General features: G+C 36.2%; 1 protein-coding gene across 4 annotated transcripts in view; it reads left to right on the top strand.

The window, feature by feature from the left end:
* Positions 1 to 19,078, top strand: part of LOC128018548 (glutamate receptor ionotropic, delta-2) — a 356,061-nt gene that overhangs the window by 262,233 nt on the left and 74,750 nt on the right. For all 4 annotated transcript variants that reach the window (XR_008184907.1, XR_008184906.1, XM_052604127.1 and 1 more), the window contains exon 9: positions 14,557 to 14,658. Coding sequence is in view for 2 of the 4 variants with exons in the window: in XM_052604127.1 (XP_052460087.1) it covers positions 14,557 to 14,658 (102 nt within the window). In the remaining 2 variants the exon portion in view is untranslated. The remainder of the gene's footprint in view (positions 1 to 14,556; positions 14,659 to 19,078) is intronic.

Below are 19,078 nucleotides of genomic sequence, written 5' to 3'. Positions count from 1 at the left end.
GTTGTCTCCATAACACGTTTTTTTCTTTAATGTGATCTCATACTCTTTGCATATTCTTCTGCAATGTTTTAGAAATCTGAAATCTCCCTTTTGTTCAATTATTTATGGCTGTGTATTTAGTGTTTGTATTGTGGCTGCACGCTGTGAATAGTCGTAAAGATAAACATCTCTTGCTCTCCTACAGGATGAATGTCCCTCAGTATAGAGAAGTGTAGTCTTCAAAGCAGAGGTGCCTGTCACCGCCTCCACTCTGTTTTGGCTCTGGGAAACATCTTAAGACTAGTAGTGAGCGAAACATCCATTTTATTTGGAGGAGGAATTACAAAGTCCCTGTGATTGTTATTTATTTATGATGCTGTTTCACCGTGAACTTTGCCGATAAAAAGAGACATCATTCTTTGTGTACAGAGTGGTGACAGAACCACACACTCCAGCTGTGTATGTGTGTGTGTGCTACTCAAAAGTTTGGGATCAGTAAGATTTTGAATGTTAGTTGAATGCATTAATTTGATTAAAAATACATAAAATAACAATACTATTGTGAAATAATATTACATAAAAAAAAATCAGTTTTAATATACTTCTGTCTTGCAAAGGTGAATTGTCAGCAGCCATTGCTGAAGTCTAGGGCTGAAACGATTCCTTGAGTAACTTGAGTAACTCGAGTAACTCGATTACAAAAAATGATCGAGGCAAATTCCTCTGTCTCGAAGTCTCTTTTAATTTATTTTCAATCTCACGTCAGGTTCTTAAAGATTAATTTTTTAATGTGACAAAACGCGTTTACGTCACCCACAAAGTAGAAGGAGACACAAGCACTGCGTCCGAAATCGTATACTGCAAGGAGTCAGCAGTGTTTTGATTTGAGGGCACCCGCAAACGTAAAGAGAACGTAGTGGTGTGTGTCCATTACAAGATAGAGCTGGCATACCACAACTAGGGCCCTATGATTTCAGCGATGCAAAAAAAGTGGAGGGAATCGTGGAATCCAGTCATAAAAACGGAATTTACAGTTTAACGTGGAATGGCATGGAATTTGCCAAATTTTGAATTAATTAATATATATTATATATATATATAATATCGAAATTGATAGTTTTTATGTGACATCTTCCGTACAGGAACGCCAGCATGGAGGGCAAAACAAGGCTTTCCTCCACTGACTGCTAGTTATATTTAGGAGGATTGCATATAGTAGTAATGTACCAGTAATGTAATGCAGATGAACACAGAATATAGCAATGTGCAAAGTTTAATATTAAATGTCTTCCCATAGAACACCATTATGAAGAAGACACTTAACCAATTGCTTGCCTGCATAAAGCACACATCATCAGTAAGGTGTGTATTAATTTCATCTTCTAATGTCACTGTTTTAAAGGCACTTTAAGTGTTTACACATTCAATGTTTTAGAATGTCCCACTGTTTTTAGTGACTGAAATAATGCGACAGGTGCTTTATATGGATTGCTAAAGAACAAGACTTGCATTTTGTTCACTTATCTTTGATTTATTCTTTTGAGAGATGATCTAAATACATTTGGATTGGAACAGCTAGAAAATTTACAGGCTTGTGATGCAGTTCTATTAATGTTTTGTCCAACAGGTCTTTGAGCCAGTCACGTGATTGAAAACTATCAATAGGCTGTGCTATTATCATCTAAAAAAAAATTTAGATGCTGATGCTGTGGTGATGCGTTCATTTAACCAGAGCGTGGTGCCACCAATAACGACTCTTGTGCCTTTTATTTTTATTTTATTTTTTTTATTACTAGCAATCCTGCAGTTCATAAAGAACTTTGTTTTCATTTTTCCTTTGTTTTTCATCTATTATTGCCTTGTTTATCTAAAAGTGCTCTTTTACTTGTTTAAAACCTAGCCAAAACAGCCATAGACCAGTGTGTTGTCTGTGAAATACAGTAGACTTTAATTATAACAATGCACTGTCACCTTAATTCAGCACGTACAGCACAGCAAAAATAGACTCGATACTGAAACGATCACTGCATTGCTGCAGATGTACCACTGCTGGACCGCATTGGCAAACCGTGACTAAATGTAAACACATTGCGCTCCCGTTTTCATCACGAACATGTGGACATGCTCATTTTATTTTAGGTTATTGTTACGAAAACAGACGTTAAAATTAATGTTCACATAATCATTCAGGCAATTCATAATAAGTTTTTTAACGCATTTAGACCAGGCCTAAAGTCATTATGGCTTGAGGTGATATTCATGGATGAATTAATCAAACTGTTTTTATTTTTATTTTTTTAATTGCTATGAATGTTAATGCTCATTTTTTAAATGGAAATGTCCTAGCCTTATGAGCAGCTGATTTATGCTAATCGACGGACTGTTATGTTAATAGTGTTGTCATTCGGTTACGTTTATTAGATTAATATGTTTCAGTGTTACAATCATTGCTTGAGTAAAGATTAATAAAAGATATAGAAGGCCTATTCCCTAATGAATTAATCAGTTTGTTATCATACAGACTCTCTCTCTCTCTCTCTCTCTCTCTGTTTGTGGTAGCCTATACATGAGTGCATGTGGGGGAGGGGTGTGATTTTCGAATAATAACCGAATAATACCCAGGGACCATCGAAAATTAATTTTCCTTGAAATGCCCATCCCTACTGCTACGAGGCCTACAACTCATCGTGTTCTCCTCAGACATTTACATTTAGAGATCATATTGAAAATTTTTGTACCCTTTAATTTATTCCATCAGTTTGCTTTAATTGGTCTGCAAAAGGTTTTAAAAGTCTTAAATTTACCTTCATAAAACTTGGAGAAACCCTGTTCATTGATCAAAAGAGGGTGCATTGAATGCTGTGGTCATAGGTGGGCGTTCTACAGTAGGTCAGACTCCCAGTGTGCACTACCGCAGTCTTCCAGTAAAATTACAGCATGTAAACCTGAGGATTGCCGCAGACAGTGCCGTTTAAACTCTCCATGCCTCTGTGGATCAACACATTCCCATGTTCCTGCTCCAGACGCATTAACACAAACCAGCAAGTCTATAGTCTCTTCACCTCTCTATACTGTACATCAGCACTTGGACTTGCCTGTTGTTTCTCTCACTTTCTTTCGCTCAGTCGCTCTAATTTTATTCCCCTTTCTTTAGTATCTGAGGCTTTCATCACCGCAGGCTCATCTGCTGCCTGCTGGTAATTACCGTGTGTTGATGAAGCCTTCAGAAGAAAACGAGTGTGTTTCCACAAGTGCTGTGCTTACTTTACTAAAAGTCAAGCAAATGTGTGAAAGTGTCAAGTGTTTTATGAAAAAAGCTAAGAGTACTGTTGATTTAGTGCCAACATGAAAAGAGTCATACACAGAAGAATTCATAAATGAGAAACTTGGCTGTTTGCTTCTCCATTCTTCATTGAAATGGCCAAGGATATTGTCTGTGCTTGACAAAAAGGCAAGAATCATGTGTCCCTCCAGCTAAAATTTCTGAATTTTAAATAAATGTAGATATTTTTTGGAAGCAGTTTTAATAATATTTTAACAAAACTGCATATTTTTGGAAAGCTTTTGTCTGCCAATTTAAACTCATGTATGGTGACCAACATGAAAAAAAGAAAGAATTATATCAGAGAGAGGACCAATCCTCATGCCTGTGTTTCAAGGTCATAGGGTCTTTTAAAATATTAGTTAATCAGTTAAGTTTAAATTTTGTCTTGTTTAATGCCCATATATTATACTTTGGACATGTTTTTCCATACCCATATGATTTACTTTATTCTACTGAATTCAGGAAATGTCTGCTAATTTATATTTTTTTATTTTTTTATTTTTTATTTAATAAATTTTCATAATTAGATTTTTATGATATTTTTATGACAAGGCAAATTAAGTAAAATGTCATTGTGTGCAACTTCCCAAAAATATTGTTAATAAAAATAACAATATTTATAAAAAAGAAGAAAAAAAAGACAGTAGAAAATATATTTTAAGCATATAAAAAAAAAATAATAATTAAAAATTTTACACATATATTCAAGATTTGAATGTTATGAACATTGACTTTATTGTTTCACCACATGACATTTAGAGTAAATCAAAGCTTTTAAAATTAAATATGAATATAAAGAGTAATTTTTATATACATTTTTGCCTGAACTGTCCCTTTAAATCACATGATTAAATCTTAATAATGATGAAATAATGATTAAAACTTAAATCATTATTTTCTTAATACTCCTCGTTCCTGTTATTTTATTCATGAATGGAAAGAAGAGGAGTAAAATATCTAAAACATTCACAATAAGATGTCCCACTATCAAATAATGACCATTCCTGTCCACCCCTGTAGTAAGGCTATGTGCATCTTGATATCAGGGTCAGTGCTTTGGCCAGCTGCTTCCTCTGGGGAGAGATGGAGCATCTCACCACAGTTAGAGAGCAAAAGCACACAACAGCGCTCCCCCGTGACAAAGCACTTAACAATCCACAGCCTGAAATATTCAACAGGGCCACATCATTATCTGCTGGCAGGAAGTGAGGCTACATCATAGGCTTTATGATGTGGGTTAATCCCATATACAGAACGTTTCCTCATGACGGAATTAGCGTGTCTCCAAAGCCCATTGCCTCGGGCCACAAGCAGCGGATAAAGAGAGAAGGCAGGGATTCAGGGTCAGAATCCTACAAGTCTTTTGGACTTTCTGCCATTCAGCCGCCTAATAATGCTGTTTTGGGGCAGGACTTAAGGGCAGCATCAACTTTAAAACTGCTTTAAATGTGAAGGACCGAGGCATTCACAGTCATTCCTGTCTTCACTCTGTTTGTCGGTCTCTCTCGCTCCCTCACTTTCCCTGGGAGGCATGTTGTTGGAGAAGGTTGAGTCAGTCCAAACTCTTGTCAGTGTCTTAACAGGATGAGGAGGAAGTATTTCACAGTTGCCCTAGATATTGCTGAAGGGGGTGATAGTCTGTACCCAGCTCTAATTTTTAACGTGGCAGTAAAGAAGGAAGTACACTGCATTAAGAATCAAAAGCAAAGTTATTTTAGATGTGCACTGATTTAAACATCATATGGAGGCAAGCACATTTGTTTCTGTACAAATGCAAATATTCGTGTACAGGCAGAATTGGATGACGATAATATCAAGATTTAAACAAAGCCCATTCATTTTCCAGTTTGCTTTGATCATTTGCATCGTTTGCGTTATATATAATCATAATTATTTGATTCTGTTTTGAATAAGATTGTTCTAGATTATTAAATATTATTTCTTTATAGATATCTTTATTTTTCTGCTTGCTTCAGGCAAAAAGATTCAGATAGATCCAAGCATAAAACAATATTCTATTTAGATTTTTTTTTTTTTTTTTTGTTAGATATTTTAAGGTAGATAGTATAAATAAGCTTGACTATTTAAAATGTTTAAAATAAGACATTTACTATAACACACAGTGCTATATAAACTTTGAAGTACAGACTATAACACAGCAGTATAATTAACACAATATTTGTCATATACTGTACATCTGTTTATTTCCCCTGTGTGCATTTCCTTAAAGATTGCAGAATGCTTTGTCTTGGTTAGAAACAATATTCAACATGATTTAGATGTGGCCTATTATAAACAGACAGTATTTGGCCAAGACGGTGAATAAAGATTTAGCTTTATTTTATTACAAACATTTTTTTTTTTCCTCCGATAATTACATTTCTAAGAAGTAATTATTAATAATGCTTGCTGTAAGCTCAGACATGACCTTGCTGGGAACTTCAAAAACTAATTAGTGGACGCAGTGTATACAATACTTCAGGTGATGAGTCTTTGCCTTTAGTGCATTTAAACTGAAAACATGGGCTCACAATATTTCGATCTCAATTTAGAATTGTTTTTAATCTTTTGTATGAACTAACTGACTTTGTTCACAAAGCTTTATTAAAATGGCACACACATTCACCTCTCTGAAGCTCTGTGCTTTGTCTGAAGATTAAATATGAAATAGATTGGCTTTAGTCCAGCATTGCCGTCAAATCCATTATTGTTTATCCAATCATCAGTTCAAATGAATATTTAATTTGAACTGATGATAGTGTTTACAAAGCTCTTTTAATCGGAAACATACTATAATTATTTATTTTTTTCACTTTGTAATTATTTTACGAATGTGCTTGCAAGCATAAGGGGTTTTCAATACTTATATAGCACTTTTACTCTTCATAGTTTAATTATAGTTTATCTCAGGGAAAGCAGAATAACCTCTGACACAACCTCATCCTAATTCAATTAACAAAATACAGTCTGTTTGTCTGTCGGAAAACAGCTAAAGTCAGACAAAAACAACAAAACAACTACAGTTAGATATGCTGCATGTCTGCATTCCCACGGGAAAGGTTTTGTTGTGAATGTTAGTGGGAGTTGTTTTGGGAATAAATCGGACCGATGGGAGAAGTGTTCAGGCAACCTATTTAAAAACAGGTTATTTGGCCATTTTTTAGATTGGGGACTAATTATCACTATTAACTAACTATTAACTATGACTTTTGCTTCAAACACCTTATTTGCTAGCTAGTAAGGTAGCTGTTAAGTTTAGGTATGGAGTAGGATTAAGGGATATATAATATATGCTTAAGCAGAATAAGACATTAATATGTGCTTTATGCTTAGTAATAAACAGCCAACATGCTATGCGATTAAGCAACTAGTTTATAATGAGAATTGGTCCCCTAATGTAAAATGTTAGTTTTGCAACTGTTTGGTGACCTTGTAATATAAAGTTTTTGCTTACATCTAAATATTATGTAAAAAAAAAAAAAAAAAAACATTATCTTATGTTTTGCTTCTCAAGCATCATATTTTAATGATGTTAAATATTTTTTTACTGGACAACAAGGAAAATATTCATTGAGAACAGTGTTGTTGTTCTGTGTGAGGACACAGAATATCTGCAGGTGTCATTAGGCCGTTTGTGCAGAGGGACTGAGCTCAATAGTTTCAGTCCATTTGTGTGTGACTTTATTCCATTCGCACAGGATCTGCCCAGCTAAGAGAATCTTTGTTGTACAGCCTGGAGCTTCTCATTCCTTTCAGCAGTCCCCAGTGTGCTGTGTTACAACCCTGCAGACTCCCAGCCTTAATTCTTCATTAGTTTAGCCCACACAGAGAGAAAATGTTACATTATTGAACAATTGTACATGTCTTGTACTTCATTTCCATGGGGGGGCGGGGGTTGTGGCACACCTCAATGTGTTTTTTCTTGAACAAAACAGAATAGACTGGAAACCCTGAAGGGACTTTCTGTGTTGCAGCCTGGAATCAAACCATACCGTGCTAGTTTCATCTGGCCAGAGGAGAACTGGCCCCCTGGCTGAGACTAGTTTCTCCCAATTATTTTTTTTTTTATATATTAAAAAAAAAAAAAAAAAAAAAAAATATATATATATATATATATATATATATATATATATATATATATATATATATATATATATATATATATATATATATATATATATATATATATATATATATATATATATATTTTTTTTTTTTTTTTTTTTTTTTTTTTTTTTTTTTTTTCTGTAATTGAGTTTTGGTTCCTTGTCACTGTCGCCTTTGGCTTTCTTTGTTCTCGATATTTGCAAACCATTAACTATGACTTTTGCCTGAATAAACTCCTCATTTGCTGCTTATTATTAGTTAGTAATGTAGTTGATACGATTACATAATAATGATAATGATAACCACACCAAAAAAAAAAAAAAGGTCAACATGGCATTTTGTCCAGATCAAAGCTAGTGAACTAGCAGTTTGAACTTTTTGCAAGTGAACCAGAAATTGTAAACAAAACCACACATGTGCTAAGGTCATCCATTCATTGGACAGAAATTCGTACAAGAGTTTGTTTGGAACCGGACCGAGACCACCTCTTCAGCTAGGTCTCGGTGCAGTTGTTTGGTCCACACTCAAGTGCGATTGCTGTATTCACACCTGCCCCAAAGATCCACAACAAGGGGGAAACAAACTTGAATTTGATTCAATCGAACCAAACAAGAAAACTTTTCTTAATTTTATTCTTAAAGTTTGCTTGGTGCTCCACAGAGTTTGTGTGTGTGTATATATATATTGTGACGAGTGGGGCGGGGCCGAGAGCCGTGGGAACGGGGCGAGGCCAGTGGAGTGATTGGAGATGAGCGACACATGCTCGACCCACCAGTCTCTCTTCCGTCACTGTCGTCGCTCCTGTTTTATATCCTTCCATCTCCTGCGTGGGACTCGAGACCGGTGGGTGTATATACACATAAGATAAGTCCTTGGTAAGCTTCGAATGGTAAATTTATATGTCAGTGTTTCCAGAGGATGGCATGTCCTTAAACCATTTACTAAAATGTAACCTTTTTTCGCTCTTGAAGGACTTAAAGCATAATTTTAAATTTGCTGCAAAATTAAAGCCTGCTCATTTATATTTGAATGCAAAACCACACGTCAGCCAGCGTATTGAGGTGTTTTTGAAATATGCATGCTGAGATGCTCAGATGACTGTGATTTAAGGTGACTGTCAGGATGATGCTGTTTCTGTGGTTAAATAAGCCTGTGTGGGCAGTCATGCCATGGCCATTTGCATGACAGGTGCTGCTTTGCATCGTCAGCGTTTCGTTTCTGTCAATTGATCTGCAAACTACTTGTGAGGTACTGTTTACAAATTGCCTGAGGCTGGGCTCTATTGATTTAACCCTGTCTGCAATGTGTTAGTATAGCGATATGTCCCATGAGGTTCCAGTGGAGCGTCCTTGCGTGGGAGGACATAACTGCTAATATTAATTGCTAGACACAGATGCTAGTCCTGTGAACATGGATGCAGTGAGGTGGAGAGCTCAGCAGAAGTGCAGGTCAGTATAGGCAGAATGTTAATTGCTTGGAAGTTGTGATTTTCCTGCTGGCCCTGTCAGACTTGCACTTATAATATTTTTTATTGGCTTCTCTACTAAATATATACATGTACTTTTCCCATGTTCACCAAGTCTGCATTTATTTGACCTAAAAACTAATTATTTGAGCATTAAAAACAATAATGTCAATAATGTTGTGAGATAATATTTATATTGTGAAATATGAAACATTAAATCATTCTAACCATTATATACATATGTATATATATATATATATATATATATATATATATATATATATATATTGTGTTATGAATAGGAAGCTCAAAAGAAAAGCATTTATTTGAAATAGGAATATTATTATTATTATTATTATTGCTAAATAAATTAGTCATTTCTTTAAAAGAAAATATTACCGAGTCTGACTTTAATCTTTTGAAAAGTAAACTACACTGTAAAAAATTTCTTGTTGTTTTTACAAAAACTTTTTGGCAGCTGTGGTTGCCAGAATAATTTTGTAAAAATACAGAAAACTGTAAACACATTTACGTCAAAAACTGTTAATTTTACAATATAAAGCTGTAATTTACAAACAAGAAAATGTGAATATAAACCAGTAAATTCAACAACACACAAAATTAAATCCGTTTTGTACCTTGAAAATACTGACAACCACCATAATAATAAAGATGGTACTGTATAAGAGAAAGCCACATGAAGTATCAAAGCTCATCACAAGTAGCTTCACCACAAGCAGAAGTATATATTAACATATAGAAGGTGCACATTTATGGAAACACAAAACACCATCATGGTAACACACGTGATACTTAAATAATCCAAAAAACTTTCATTAAGCAACAGAAGATGTAACATAAAGCTCAAATGTACATAACTGATAACAAGAACTATTTAAAAACATGATTATTTAAACAAAATACTTTCAAACGTGGAGTGTCACGCAGGGAATTCTGGGAATATCAGTTTACAGTTTTAGACTGTAAATTATACATTGATTTGTTCTTTTTTTACTTCTAAAAGCTGTATAATTAACAGAATTTTACTGTAAATTTACATTAAATGCTTTGTTAGATCTTTTACAGTTTTTCCCTGTATATAGTACGGGAACTTACTGTTAACCTATTATCAGTTTTTTTCCGTAGCGTTTTTACAAAATTTTACAGTTAAAATTACACTTATTTTTTACAGTGTAGGTTTTTAATTTTAAAAAAAAAAGAAAAGAAATTTAATATGAACAATTATTATTATTTTTTTTAATTTAGTCATTATTTATTTATGTTAAATTGTATTTTACTTTCATTTTGACAGCATAGTATGTCTGTGTTATGCTTTTACATGGATTAGTTCACCTAAACATTCTTATTCTGTTATTTACTCGTCCTCATGTTGTTCCAAACCCATATGACTTCCTTCTATTGTATTCAGCGAAAGAAAGAAAATCATTCAGGTTTTGAATGACAAGGTAGAGTAAATGTTAAATAAATTCATCTTTGGGGGGTGAACTATCCCTTTAAGAGCTTAGAAAAATTGTGTCACTAGTAGAATATGCAGGTGGTAAATAGCTTTCTGCTGGTGGTCTTGGCTTTGACTTTCTTCTGCCTTGCACTATAACAAAAGTGTCACATCATCATCCTGAGAGGTTATAGAAACCCTTTAATTATCATCTGATAGGTTGCTCATATCCACGCGTCACCTTTGAAACTGTCTGCTAACTCCGGCTCTGCGGCAGAGTTGCGTCAGACGCATCAGATCAAGGTGAACAGATCCATGCATGAAGTGCAGAAACGGCGTGATCCGCCCGCACACTAAATGGGAATGTGCAGAATAGAGCGAGGCATTATGGGATGCTAATGGTGTCATTCTCTTTCCAGAGAGCCCGGAGAGACCCGCTTGTTTCTATTCCGCAGTGGGAAATGAGCTCTTATCTGTCCTTCTAAAGATAAGAGGCAGACCTCTCTCTCTCTCTCTCTCTCTCTCTCTCTCTCTCTCTCTCACCACTTTTCTGCTTCGTTTTTTTTTTTTTTTTTTCAGATTTGAAATTTACAGAACTGTCTGTCGAGATGAGGCAGCTCACCCCAACTGTTAGAGGATGACAAACATTCTACCGCTGGTGTGAGATTCAGCATGCAAAACAAATTGTATATGACAGAAGCACTTCCTGTCACACCATGGCCTCTGAAATACCCCCACTGAAGCTTTTGAAACTACACAGTAAACAACCAAAGAACGGCAGTTGTGCTCCAGCGATTGTGATGATGGAACCTCATTGAACACTGTGCTTTGAATTTTACCACATCAGCCTTGTGTGTTTCTCACCATTTCCTGAAGTCGACATGATGAGCAATGAATCCAGAGGTCGAGGGATGTGTTGATTTATGCTGACGCAGTCAGCGGCAGCGATTCTGCAATACGGCTGCATGTTTTCCCATGGTGGATAATATTTTATTGATTAGATGAGGTTTGATATTACTCACAGGCATTTAGCATGCCTCGCTTGCAGTAAATATAGTTGTTATTAGTTTATATAGACGTGCTCTATAAGAGCTTGAGGATCGGAGACTGTGGATTCAGCCTCCATGGACATTGCTGGGGTTTTAAATAACATTGTTTCGCAATCAAGATATAATTACTGATTTTTAGACTCACATTTGCTTTGGATCTGCTTTCCAGGGCCGCTGTTCAAACCCGGGCTATTCCTCGAAATCGATACAGAGACACTTTAAAGCATAGCAGTGTCCTTAACCACAAAACGGTTCATTTTAATTAATGAAGCTTTGTGAATCAATCAATCATACATCATAAAAACATTCCACCTGATCCCGCAGGATAGGAAATGGACAGATAATAAATGTTTAATGGCTGAAAGTGAAGGCTGGCTGTCTATTGAATTATGCCATTTTATAAATGCATCTAAGTAAAAGAGACAGAAACAGCATTTCTCTCTCTCTCTCTCTCTCTCTCTCTCTCTCTCTCTCTCTCTCTCTCTCTCTCTCTTTACTTGCATCAGATGCAAATCTATATGGAACAACAATTCAAGATCAGACAGTGGCATGAGTTAGATGCATAGACATACAGTGCAAGTCATTCAATGAATGTAAGGCTTCAGCTTGAATTTATGATCATGAATCAGGCTTGTCCTTCCTCACCTTTAATTATGTACACATATCTATTTGAACTGTGTGGACAGAAAGTTTACATTAATGCTTTCAACCTGTTGAAACCAAAGTGTCTGTCTGGTTAGCTTGACTGAAAAGGAAGGGTTTTTTGTTTGTTCATGGTGCCTTGGTGATTTTCAAAATAGGTCACTTATGAAGTTTTTTTTCAGTTACGGTGCTGCCTTAGAAGTCAGCTCCCAATATTTTTTTTTTTTTTCCCTGGATGTAGTGAATTTCTGTATTTATATTCTAAACTGACATGACTACCTGGCTGAATTGATGATAAACCACTAAGGGCAAAACACCTATGATAAGAATGAATAAACAGTCTCATGCAAACAGCTTTCTATACACAACTTTTGGCTCTTTGATGTAGCTTGATATTAAACAATATTGATTCTCGAGTCACGTCAAAGAAAATACACACACATTCGCACACAAGTACCCCTTCCAGCCCATTAATATTTTAGATGATTTGATTACATAATGATAGTTGACTGGTACTTCAGACAGATTTGATAAGAATGAACTGAAAAAGGCTGCCTTGGGTAAAACAGCCCCCAGCGCTTCTGAAGTGGATAGTTATGTAAAGGCTCTGTCATCCCAGCCTCCATGGGATGGTGTGTACCCTGTCTAATCCCAGTCTAAATATTATGCTAATGACTAGCCGGAGCCCACGATAAAATGACTCATAGTGTGCAGTGATATCTTGAGTTCATGTTTTAGACCCCTCTTGTGTATGAATATTCCTCCAAGATCCAAAGAGGAATTTATTTATTTATTTATTTACTGAAGGTTGTTTTAGTTCCATGTTTCTGAATGCATAAAGAGTGTTATTTGTATTGCACGGACAAAGCGTGACATTTGTATTGGTACAGTGCTGGCCGTGCAAGTGTATGTGACAGTTTATTATTCCACCATATATTTTTGTTGCATTTTTTATTCTGTCATAAGAGTCCTTTCATGAGAAACTTCAAAAACATCAAAGTCTTTTACATTCCCGCCCTCCGATTCCCCTTCATATCATGTTTTGATTGAGCAGGAAAATCATTTTCCAACACTCTCCGGGACCGGGAAATTTTGATCTCTGTTGAGAGGATTTTTTTTTTTCACACAGGTAGCTTGGCGCACTTCAGGAACTGTTGTTTTCTTCTCAACTCTGTTGTTTTATTGAGCAAATAAATCAGTAGCTGTTTTCTGTTGTTATCCGACTCAAGAGGAAAAATGAGCACAGTAGGGCAACGAATTGTTTATGCGGCACACATTAGATAAGTGTAATTAGAATTTGGTGAACAGATTTGTGTTTGGTTATTAAAGCATAGCCCTAAATTACTCGTCTAAATCATGATTGTTTGCTCCTTGCTGTTGAATAACATGTTTTCTGACACTTGTTTTTGTGTGTACTCCTGTTGTATTGTATTAGTAATTGATTTTCATCGGTTTTTTGTTGTTGTTGTGTTTTTTGTTTTTTTGCGGGTCTAACAGATGTTTGCTTCAAAGCAAATTTGGTGTTTCTTATTCTCATTGCAACTTGCTGTCATTTAAAAATAGCCAAAACCACAAGTTTTTGTATGTGTGTGTGTGTGTGTGACAACATGAGCTACATTGCAAAAGGAAAGCATTGCTAGAATAAAATGTGGCATGGCTTTTCAAAATAAATATTAACAATAACATCGCATGGAAAGGCCAACAGATAAATCTATCAACTCACTGACTGTATTCCAATCAGGGCAGCTGGTCTCATTAAATTCAGATGCAATTGGTTGAGAAAATGATTGCATCTTTGCATTGAATCTGGAGAGAATTGAAATCTAAAAGGCCAGTGTATGGGTCAAAAACTTAGTGTTACTCCACCCCAAAATGAAATTTTTTGCCATTAATCACTTACCCCCATGTCGTTCCAAACCCCTAAATGCTTCGGAATACAAATTAAGATATTTTGGATGAAAACCTGGAGGCTTCAAACTTTCCTATAGACTGTGGGGTAAATGATTAATGACAAAATGTTCATTTTGGGATGGAGTAACCCTTTAAGTAGCTTTCAAACGGCACCAATCTTTGTCACGTGATAGATAGATAGATAGATAGATAGATAGATAGATAGATAGATAGATAGATAGATAGATAGATAGATAGATAGATAGATAGATAGATAGATAGATAGATAGATAGATAGCAAGTTAATATTTGAGCTCATATTGATATCTTTGTCTTTTCATCTTTAATGTTATTTTTGCATAATTGACAACCGTTTGAGGCATTGGTGAGATCTCTTGTGAATTTTTTTTTTTTTTTTTTGATGAGATCCACCTGAGAAGCAAGTCCAAGTATTGTCCGTTTAATCACCATTTTATGTTATTGATGTATAGGGGAAGCAACTGGTATTAAAAAAGGGAAATAAATTAGAAAAAAAAAAAAACTTGTTTACATGTAAAAAATCTATTGACTGTTAGTGTAATCAATTACAGTTTTCTGTCTGTGCATGCCATGAACTTACTGTGAACTTTCTGCATTTGTTCAGCTCGCCACTTGGGACCCCATCCATGGACTGAACGGAACACTGACAGACCGGAAGCTGGAAAATAACATGCGTGGGGTCGTCCTACGGGTGGTCACTGTATTGGTACGTACCGTTACAGCTTTACCAGTAATGTCAAGTCAAGGGCTTTATACGTCATCTTAGAGCTACAGTAGTCTTCATAACTACCAAGTTTTACAAGATGTCAGTGCTCTAATATTCACTCTTGCTCAGAGATGTGTTTCTCTTTACTTCTCTAATAAAAATGACATCAAACTGACTTTATTAGGACTCTCCGTGTCTCGGAGTTCCTCTGTTTGACTGGACCTCATAAGGTTGAAGTAACGCCTGAGTAATCCATATTCATTCCAGTGATCTCCAGAGGTCTGTTCACATCAAGACATCCATCTCTAAGTTTATTAAGAGTGAATTTTGGGGTGCGATGAACGTAGACCAGGGGAGCTGAGAAATATTGAGATTTGAGTTTAGCTATCTTCCCTCCAGCGCTGATTTGAGTGAGTCCCTGGAGTTCTTTAAAGATTCAGAGGTTTAAATTCTTCATATCCTTGCTTTGAAGTCAGTTGAAGAAGAAAGCGGTGACGCTGCTTCTCTGCGTCTCTTCTCTCGCTCTCTTTACCCCTCTTTTGTCCTTTATTCTGTGATTTCTCAGTGTGACAGAATGCTCTGTGAATAACTTGCCTACACAAACACTAACAATGAGCAGTGAGCTGAGACTATCATGTTAATGCACTCCCCCTAGTGGCAGATGAGACAGGGGACACATGCACACACTGGCAAACTGTAGATAGGCTACTGGAGGACAGTAAGACAGTCTCATAGTTTAAATTGAGTGCTGAAACATTGTGTGGTCCAAACAATATCTGCAGACTTCTGTAAATAAGATAAATTGTGTAACATCTTACTGGTCACTGACTGCATTTTCAAATTACAGTAGATCAAATATTCAACAAAGAAACAGATAAGCACTTGGCTGATCTGTGGAATGTATAAAAGATGAGTGATGCAATTTTTATTAAGTCAACATAAGTTCCAAGTGAAATTTGTAGACAGTGAACCAGTTGAAGTCGAACTAAGTTGTCAAACGTAATACAGTAATATCACTTCGCCTGCTGCACCCATGGTATGGCAGCAACATTTTTTGATTATTACGCCAGAATCAGAGCATAGTTCCCAACCATATCGGTCTAGAAAATCGCAACTTTAAATTTTCCGTCGGTCTTAGTACACGATGTAACTACGGGAGAGTTTTAAATAGGAAAAATACAGAAACTCTTTGGTCATTTTTGAGAGAGATGCTAACGGTCTAATCAGATTCAATTATCTATGCTAAGCTAAGCTAAAAGAACTACCGCCAGACCCAGAGATCGGCTAAATGGATTCAAAAGTAAAAGTCAACTGTTTAACTCTAGGGGAGTTGGAAAATGAGCCTATTTAAAAAAAATAAAATAAAAATAATGGAGTGTTCCTTTAACACTTTAATTTATAAGCTGATGGCTGCCAAAGCCTGCAAATTAATTCGCAGGTGATAGGGAAGCCAAAGTTTTGATAGTTTTGATAGAAGGTTTGTGTGGTTCTCACTGTTATGAAACACAGATTTGAGCCATTTTTGCCTGTAGTCTTAATGAACTGTATCATTATAGTCTTATATTATATTGCTATCATGTCAATATTCGGCTGTATCTCTTAACAATGAAACAACAGAGTTTGTCTTTTCCATAACACCGGCTCTGAATGTGCTGCTCAAAGACCCCTGGATAATATGTTGACGACTTGTATTTGCAGATCACAGGTTTTCCAGCTGGGCATTCATTTACAGTAGTCTTTCCATAGAGACCAATTGAAGCTGTGAAGTCTTAAAGCACAGAATCGTTATTTCTAGTTCAAGCATTGTATTAAAACCAGGATGGTTTCAAAAACGAAAGAAAAAAAACGAATAAAGATAGAGTGCCGGTGCAGTACCATAGAGCCTTGTGGTGAAGCATATGGTTAGGGAGGCGGGGAGCTTGGAGCCAAAGGACATGTTGTCTTTTGTAAAGTAATCCTTCAGGTGGATGGGGAAGGCGCATGTTCCCTGCTGGTGGCTGATGGAGCGCTCCCTTCGGTCTTACAGCTAGTTGGTAGGGGCCCGCCGGCTTCTTGCAACTTAAACTCCCCGCTGCTCCAAACTGCCCCAGTGGCAGGCGTGTCAGGATACACACCGTGCCAGCTCTGACAGCTCTTCACTAGTCTGAGAAATGTTGGTGCTGTTCCAAAGACTAAACCCATGAATCCCTGCAGTCTCAATACACCAAGACACATGTTTTTGATTCACTCAACAGTGGATCATAGCTGCATGAGAGAATCTTTACAATGTCTGTAGAAGATGGAAGAAGACTAAAGTAGTATAGTATATTCATATCAATTAATAATCAAGTAATATATATGAATTTTCTTAATGAATTCATATACTCATATAGATTTTTATTTTTATAAATATATAAATATAGTAAATTATTAATTCATAAACTTTATAGTATTTTGGGGGATTATCATATAACATTTTAGAACATAAACTTCGTTACCACTAGTTTACCACAAAATGAAAATTCGCTGAAATTATAAATTTACCCTCATGCCTCCATCTAGATGAGTTTGTTTCTTCATTGGAACAGATGGAACAGATGATTGGACAAATTTAGCATTACATCACTTTCTCACAAGTGGATCGTGGATCAGCAGTGAATGGGTGCCGTCAGAAAGATAGTCCAAACAGCTGATAAAAACATTGCAGTAATGCAGAAGTAATCCACACAACTCCACTCCATCAGTTGACATCTTGTGAACTGAAAAGCTGCATGTTTGTACGATTAAAATCCATCATTAAGGTGTTTTAACTTTAAACTAGTTCTTCTGATTAAATTCTGATTCCACAATCCATAATAAATTATTTCTCTAGTGGAAAAGTTCTTCCCCTTTTAATGAAGAGTTTATGATAAAGTCCCATCTTAATAATGAACATGTTTATTACAAACACAGCATTTCACTTCACTAGGTTTCAATTGATGGACTCATCTGGATTATTGTGGTTTTTATTATCTGTTTGGACTTTTATAGCCTGAGGGTGAGTAAATTGTCAGCAATTTTTTCAATTTTGGATGAGCTTTTCCTTAAACAAATAAGCTTCAGAGACACACACATACACACACACACACACACACACACACACACACACACACGCACAGCAACAATATTTACAGGATGATGTTAATGTTAGCAACATACATCACTTTAGCCTGTGTTGATCCATATCGATTTCCATAGAAGTGCCAGAGATTGTCCACAAGATCCACGTGAATTTGAATCTCTGCATGTGTAGTTGTGTGGAAGGGATAGCCGTATAATGAGAGAGGGAATCGATGCAACATGGTTTGAACACGGGTGTGGGGAGCTGTACCCCTTCTCAATAAGAGCGAGGGTTCATCTCAGTGTAGATAAAAGCCACACTGGAGGAATCCTGTTAAAAGCATCATTGTCGCTGTACTTTTCACCCCCAGTCTAAGTGCTACAGATATTCTTCAGATGGTGCTGATGGCCGATTGGGAGAATCCGGCTGGGGTCTCGCTCAGGCCCCTCAGAGGGAAGTCTGATATATGGCACCTCTTGGCTGTAGTGCGAGTTGGCATGCATATCCTCACTTCCTCTAATAGCTTATTGAGCGAGGGGGGTCTGGTGAGGATTAGAAAGCGCTGGCTTAATGTGCAGGCTGCATGCAGTCAATAACGCTCCTTCCATGATAAATCTGCCTGACATATTCCCAGAAACACTTCAGACATCAATAGGGATTTGTTTAAGAGAATATGAAAAAATAAACAGCAGGCTATTATTTTCACTGGGCCGCTGGAGCCACACTAGTGTGGTATTTGATTGGGATGGTTTGTGAGCGGAGCTGCTGGAGACGTTGGAAGGAGATTTTTGCGGTTCACATGATTGTTGGTCATTGGCATTCAGCAACTGTGTTAAATACAGCCATTCAGGCCTGAGAAAGCTCCTTGCTAAGTTGAGCTCCTCCAGGTTCAGACTTTTAAAGATTGTGTTCAGCAATTGTTTTTAGTGCTGATAAACAAGGGTATGTAATTCACTGGTGTTGTCAAAAGTGTTTGGAATATCATGCTAGTGTGATTTCTTATGAACTTAAACAAAATTTTATAGGTTGTGATTTTCAGTTAGCTATGAATTCAGCTAGATTCAGACTTCATGATGTAAAAAAATAAATAAATAAATAAATAAAAAACCTCAGCTTTTGCTCAGTTTATGTTCCATCCGGTCGGTGATTTATTGCATTTAGACTAAAGCCTTTTTTTTTCCACAGATAAGGGAAAGGAGGTGTTTTTTTTATTTCTTATTTTTTAACAAAATAAGGACCTGTTCCTCACACAGATTATATGGCTTCAGAAGATTTTTTTAACCCTTTTGGAGTTTTCAAAATCGACATGAAAGTAGTTCTATAGAAAAAAAGGTGCTTTTA

The sequence above is a fragment of the Carassius gibelio genome, chromosome A8 (genome assembly GCF_023724105.1).
Source record: "Carassius gibelio isolate Cgi1373 ecotype wild population from Czech Republic chromosome A8, carGib1.2-hapl.c, whole genome shotgun sequence".
Taxonomy (NCBI): domain Eukaryota; kingdom Metazoa; phylum Chordata; class Actinopteri; order Cypriniformes; family Cyprinidae; genus Carassius; species Carassius gibelio.
This window is presented reverse-complemented; position numbering and strand designations above follow the sequence as displayed.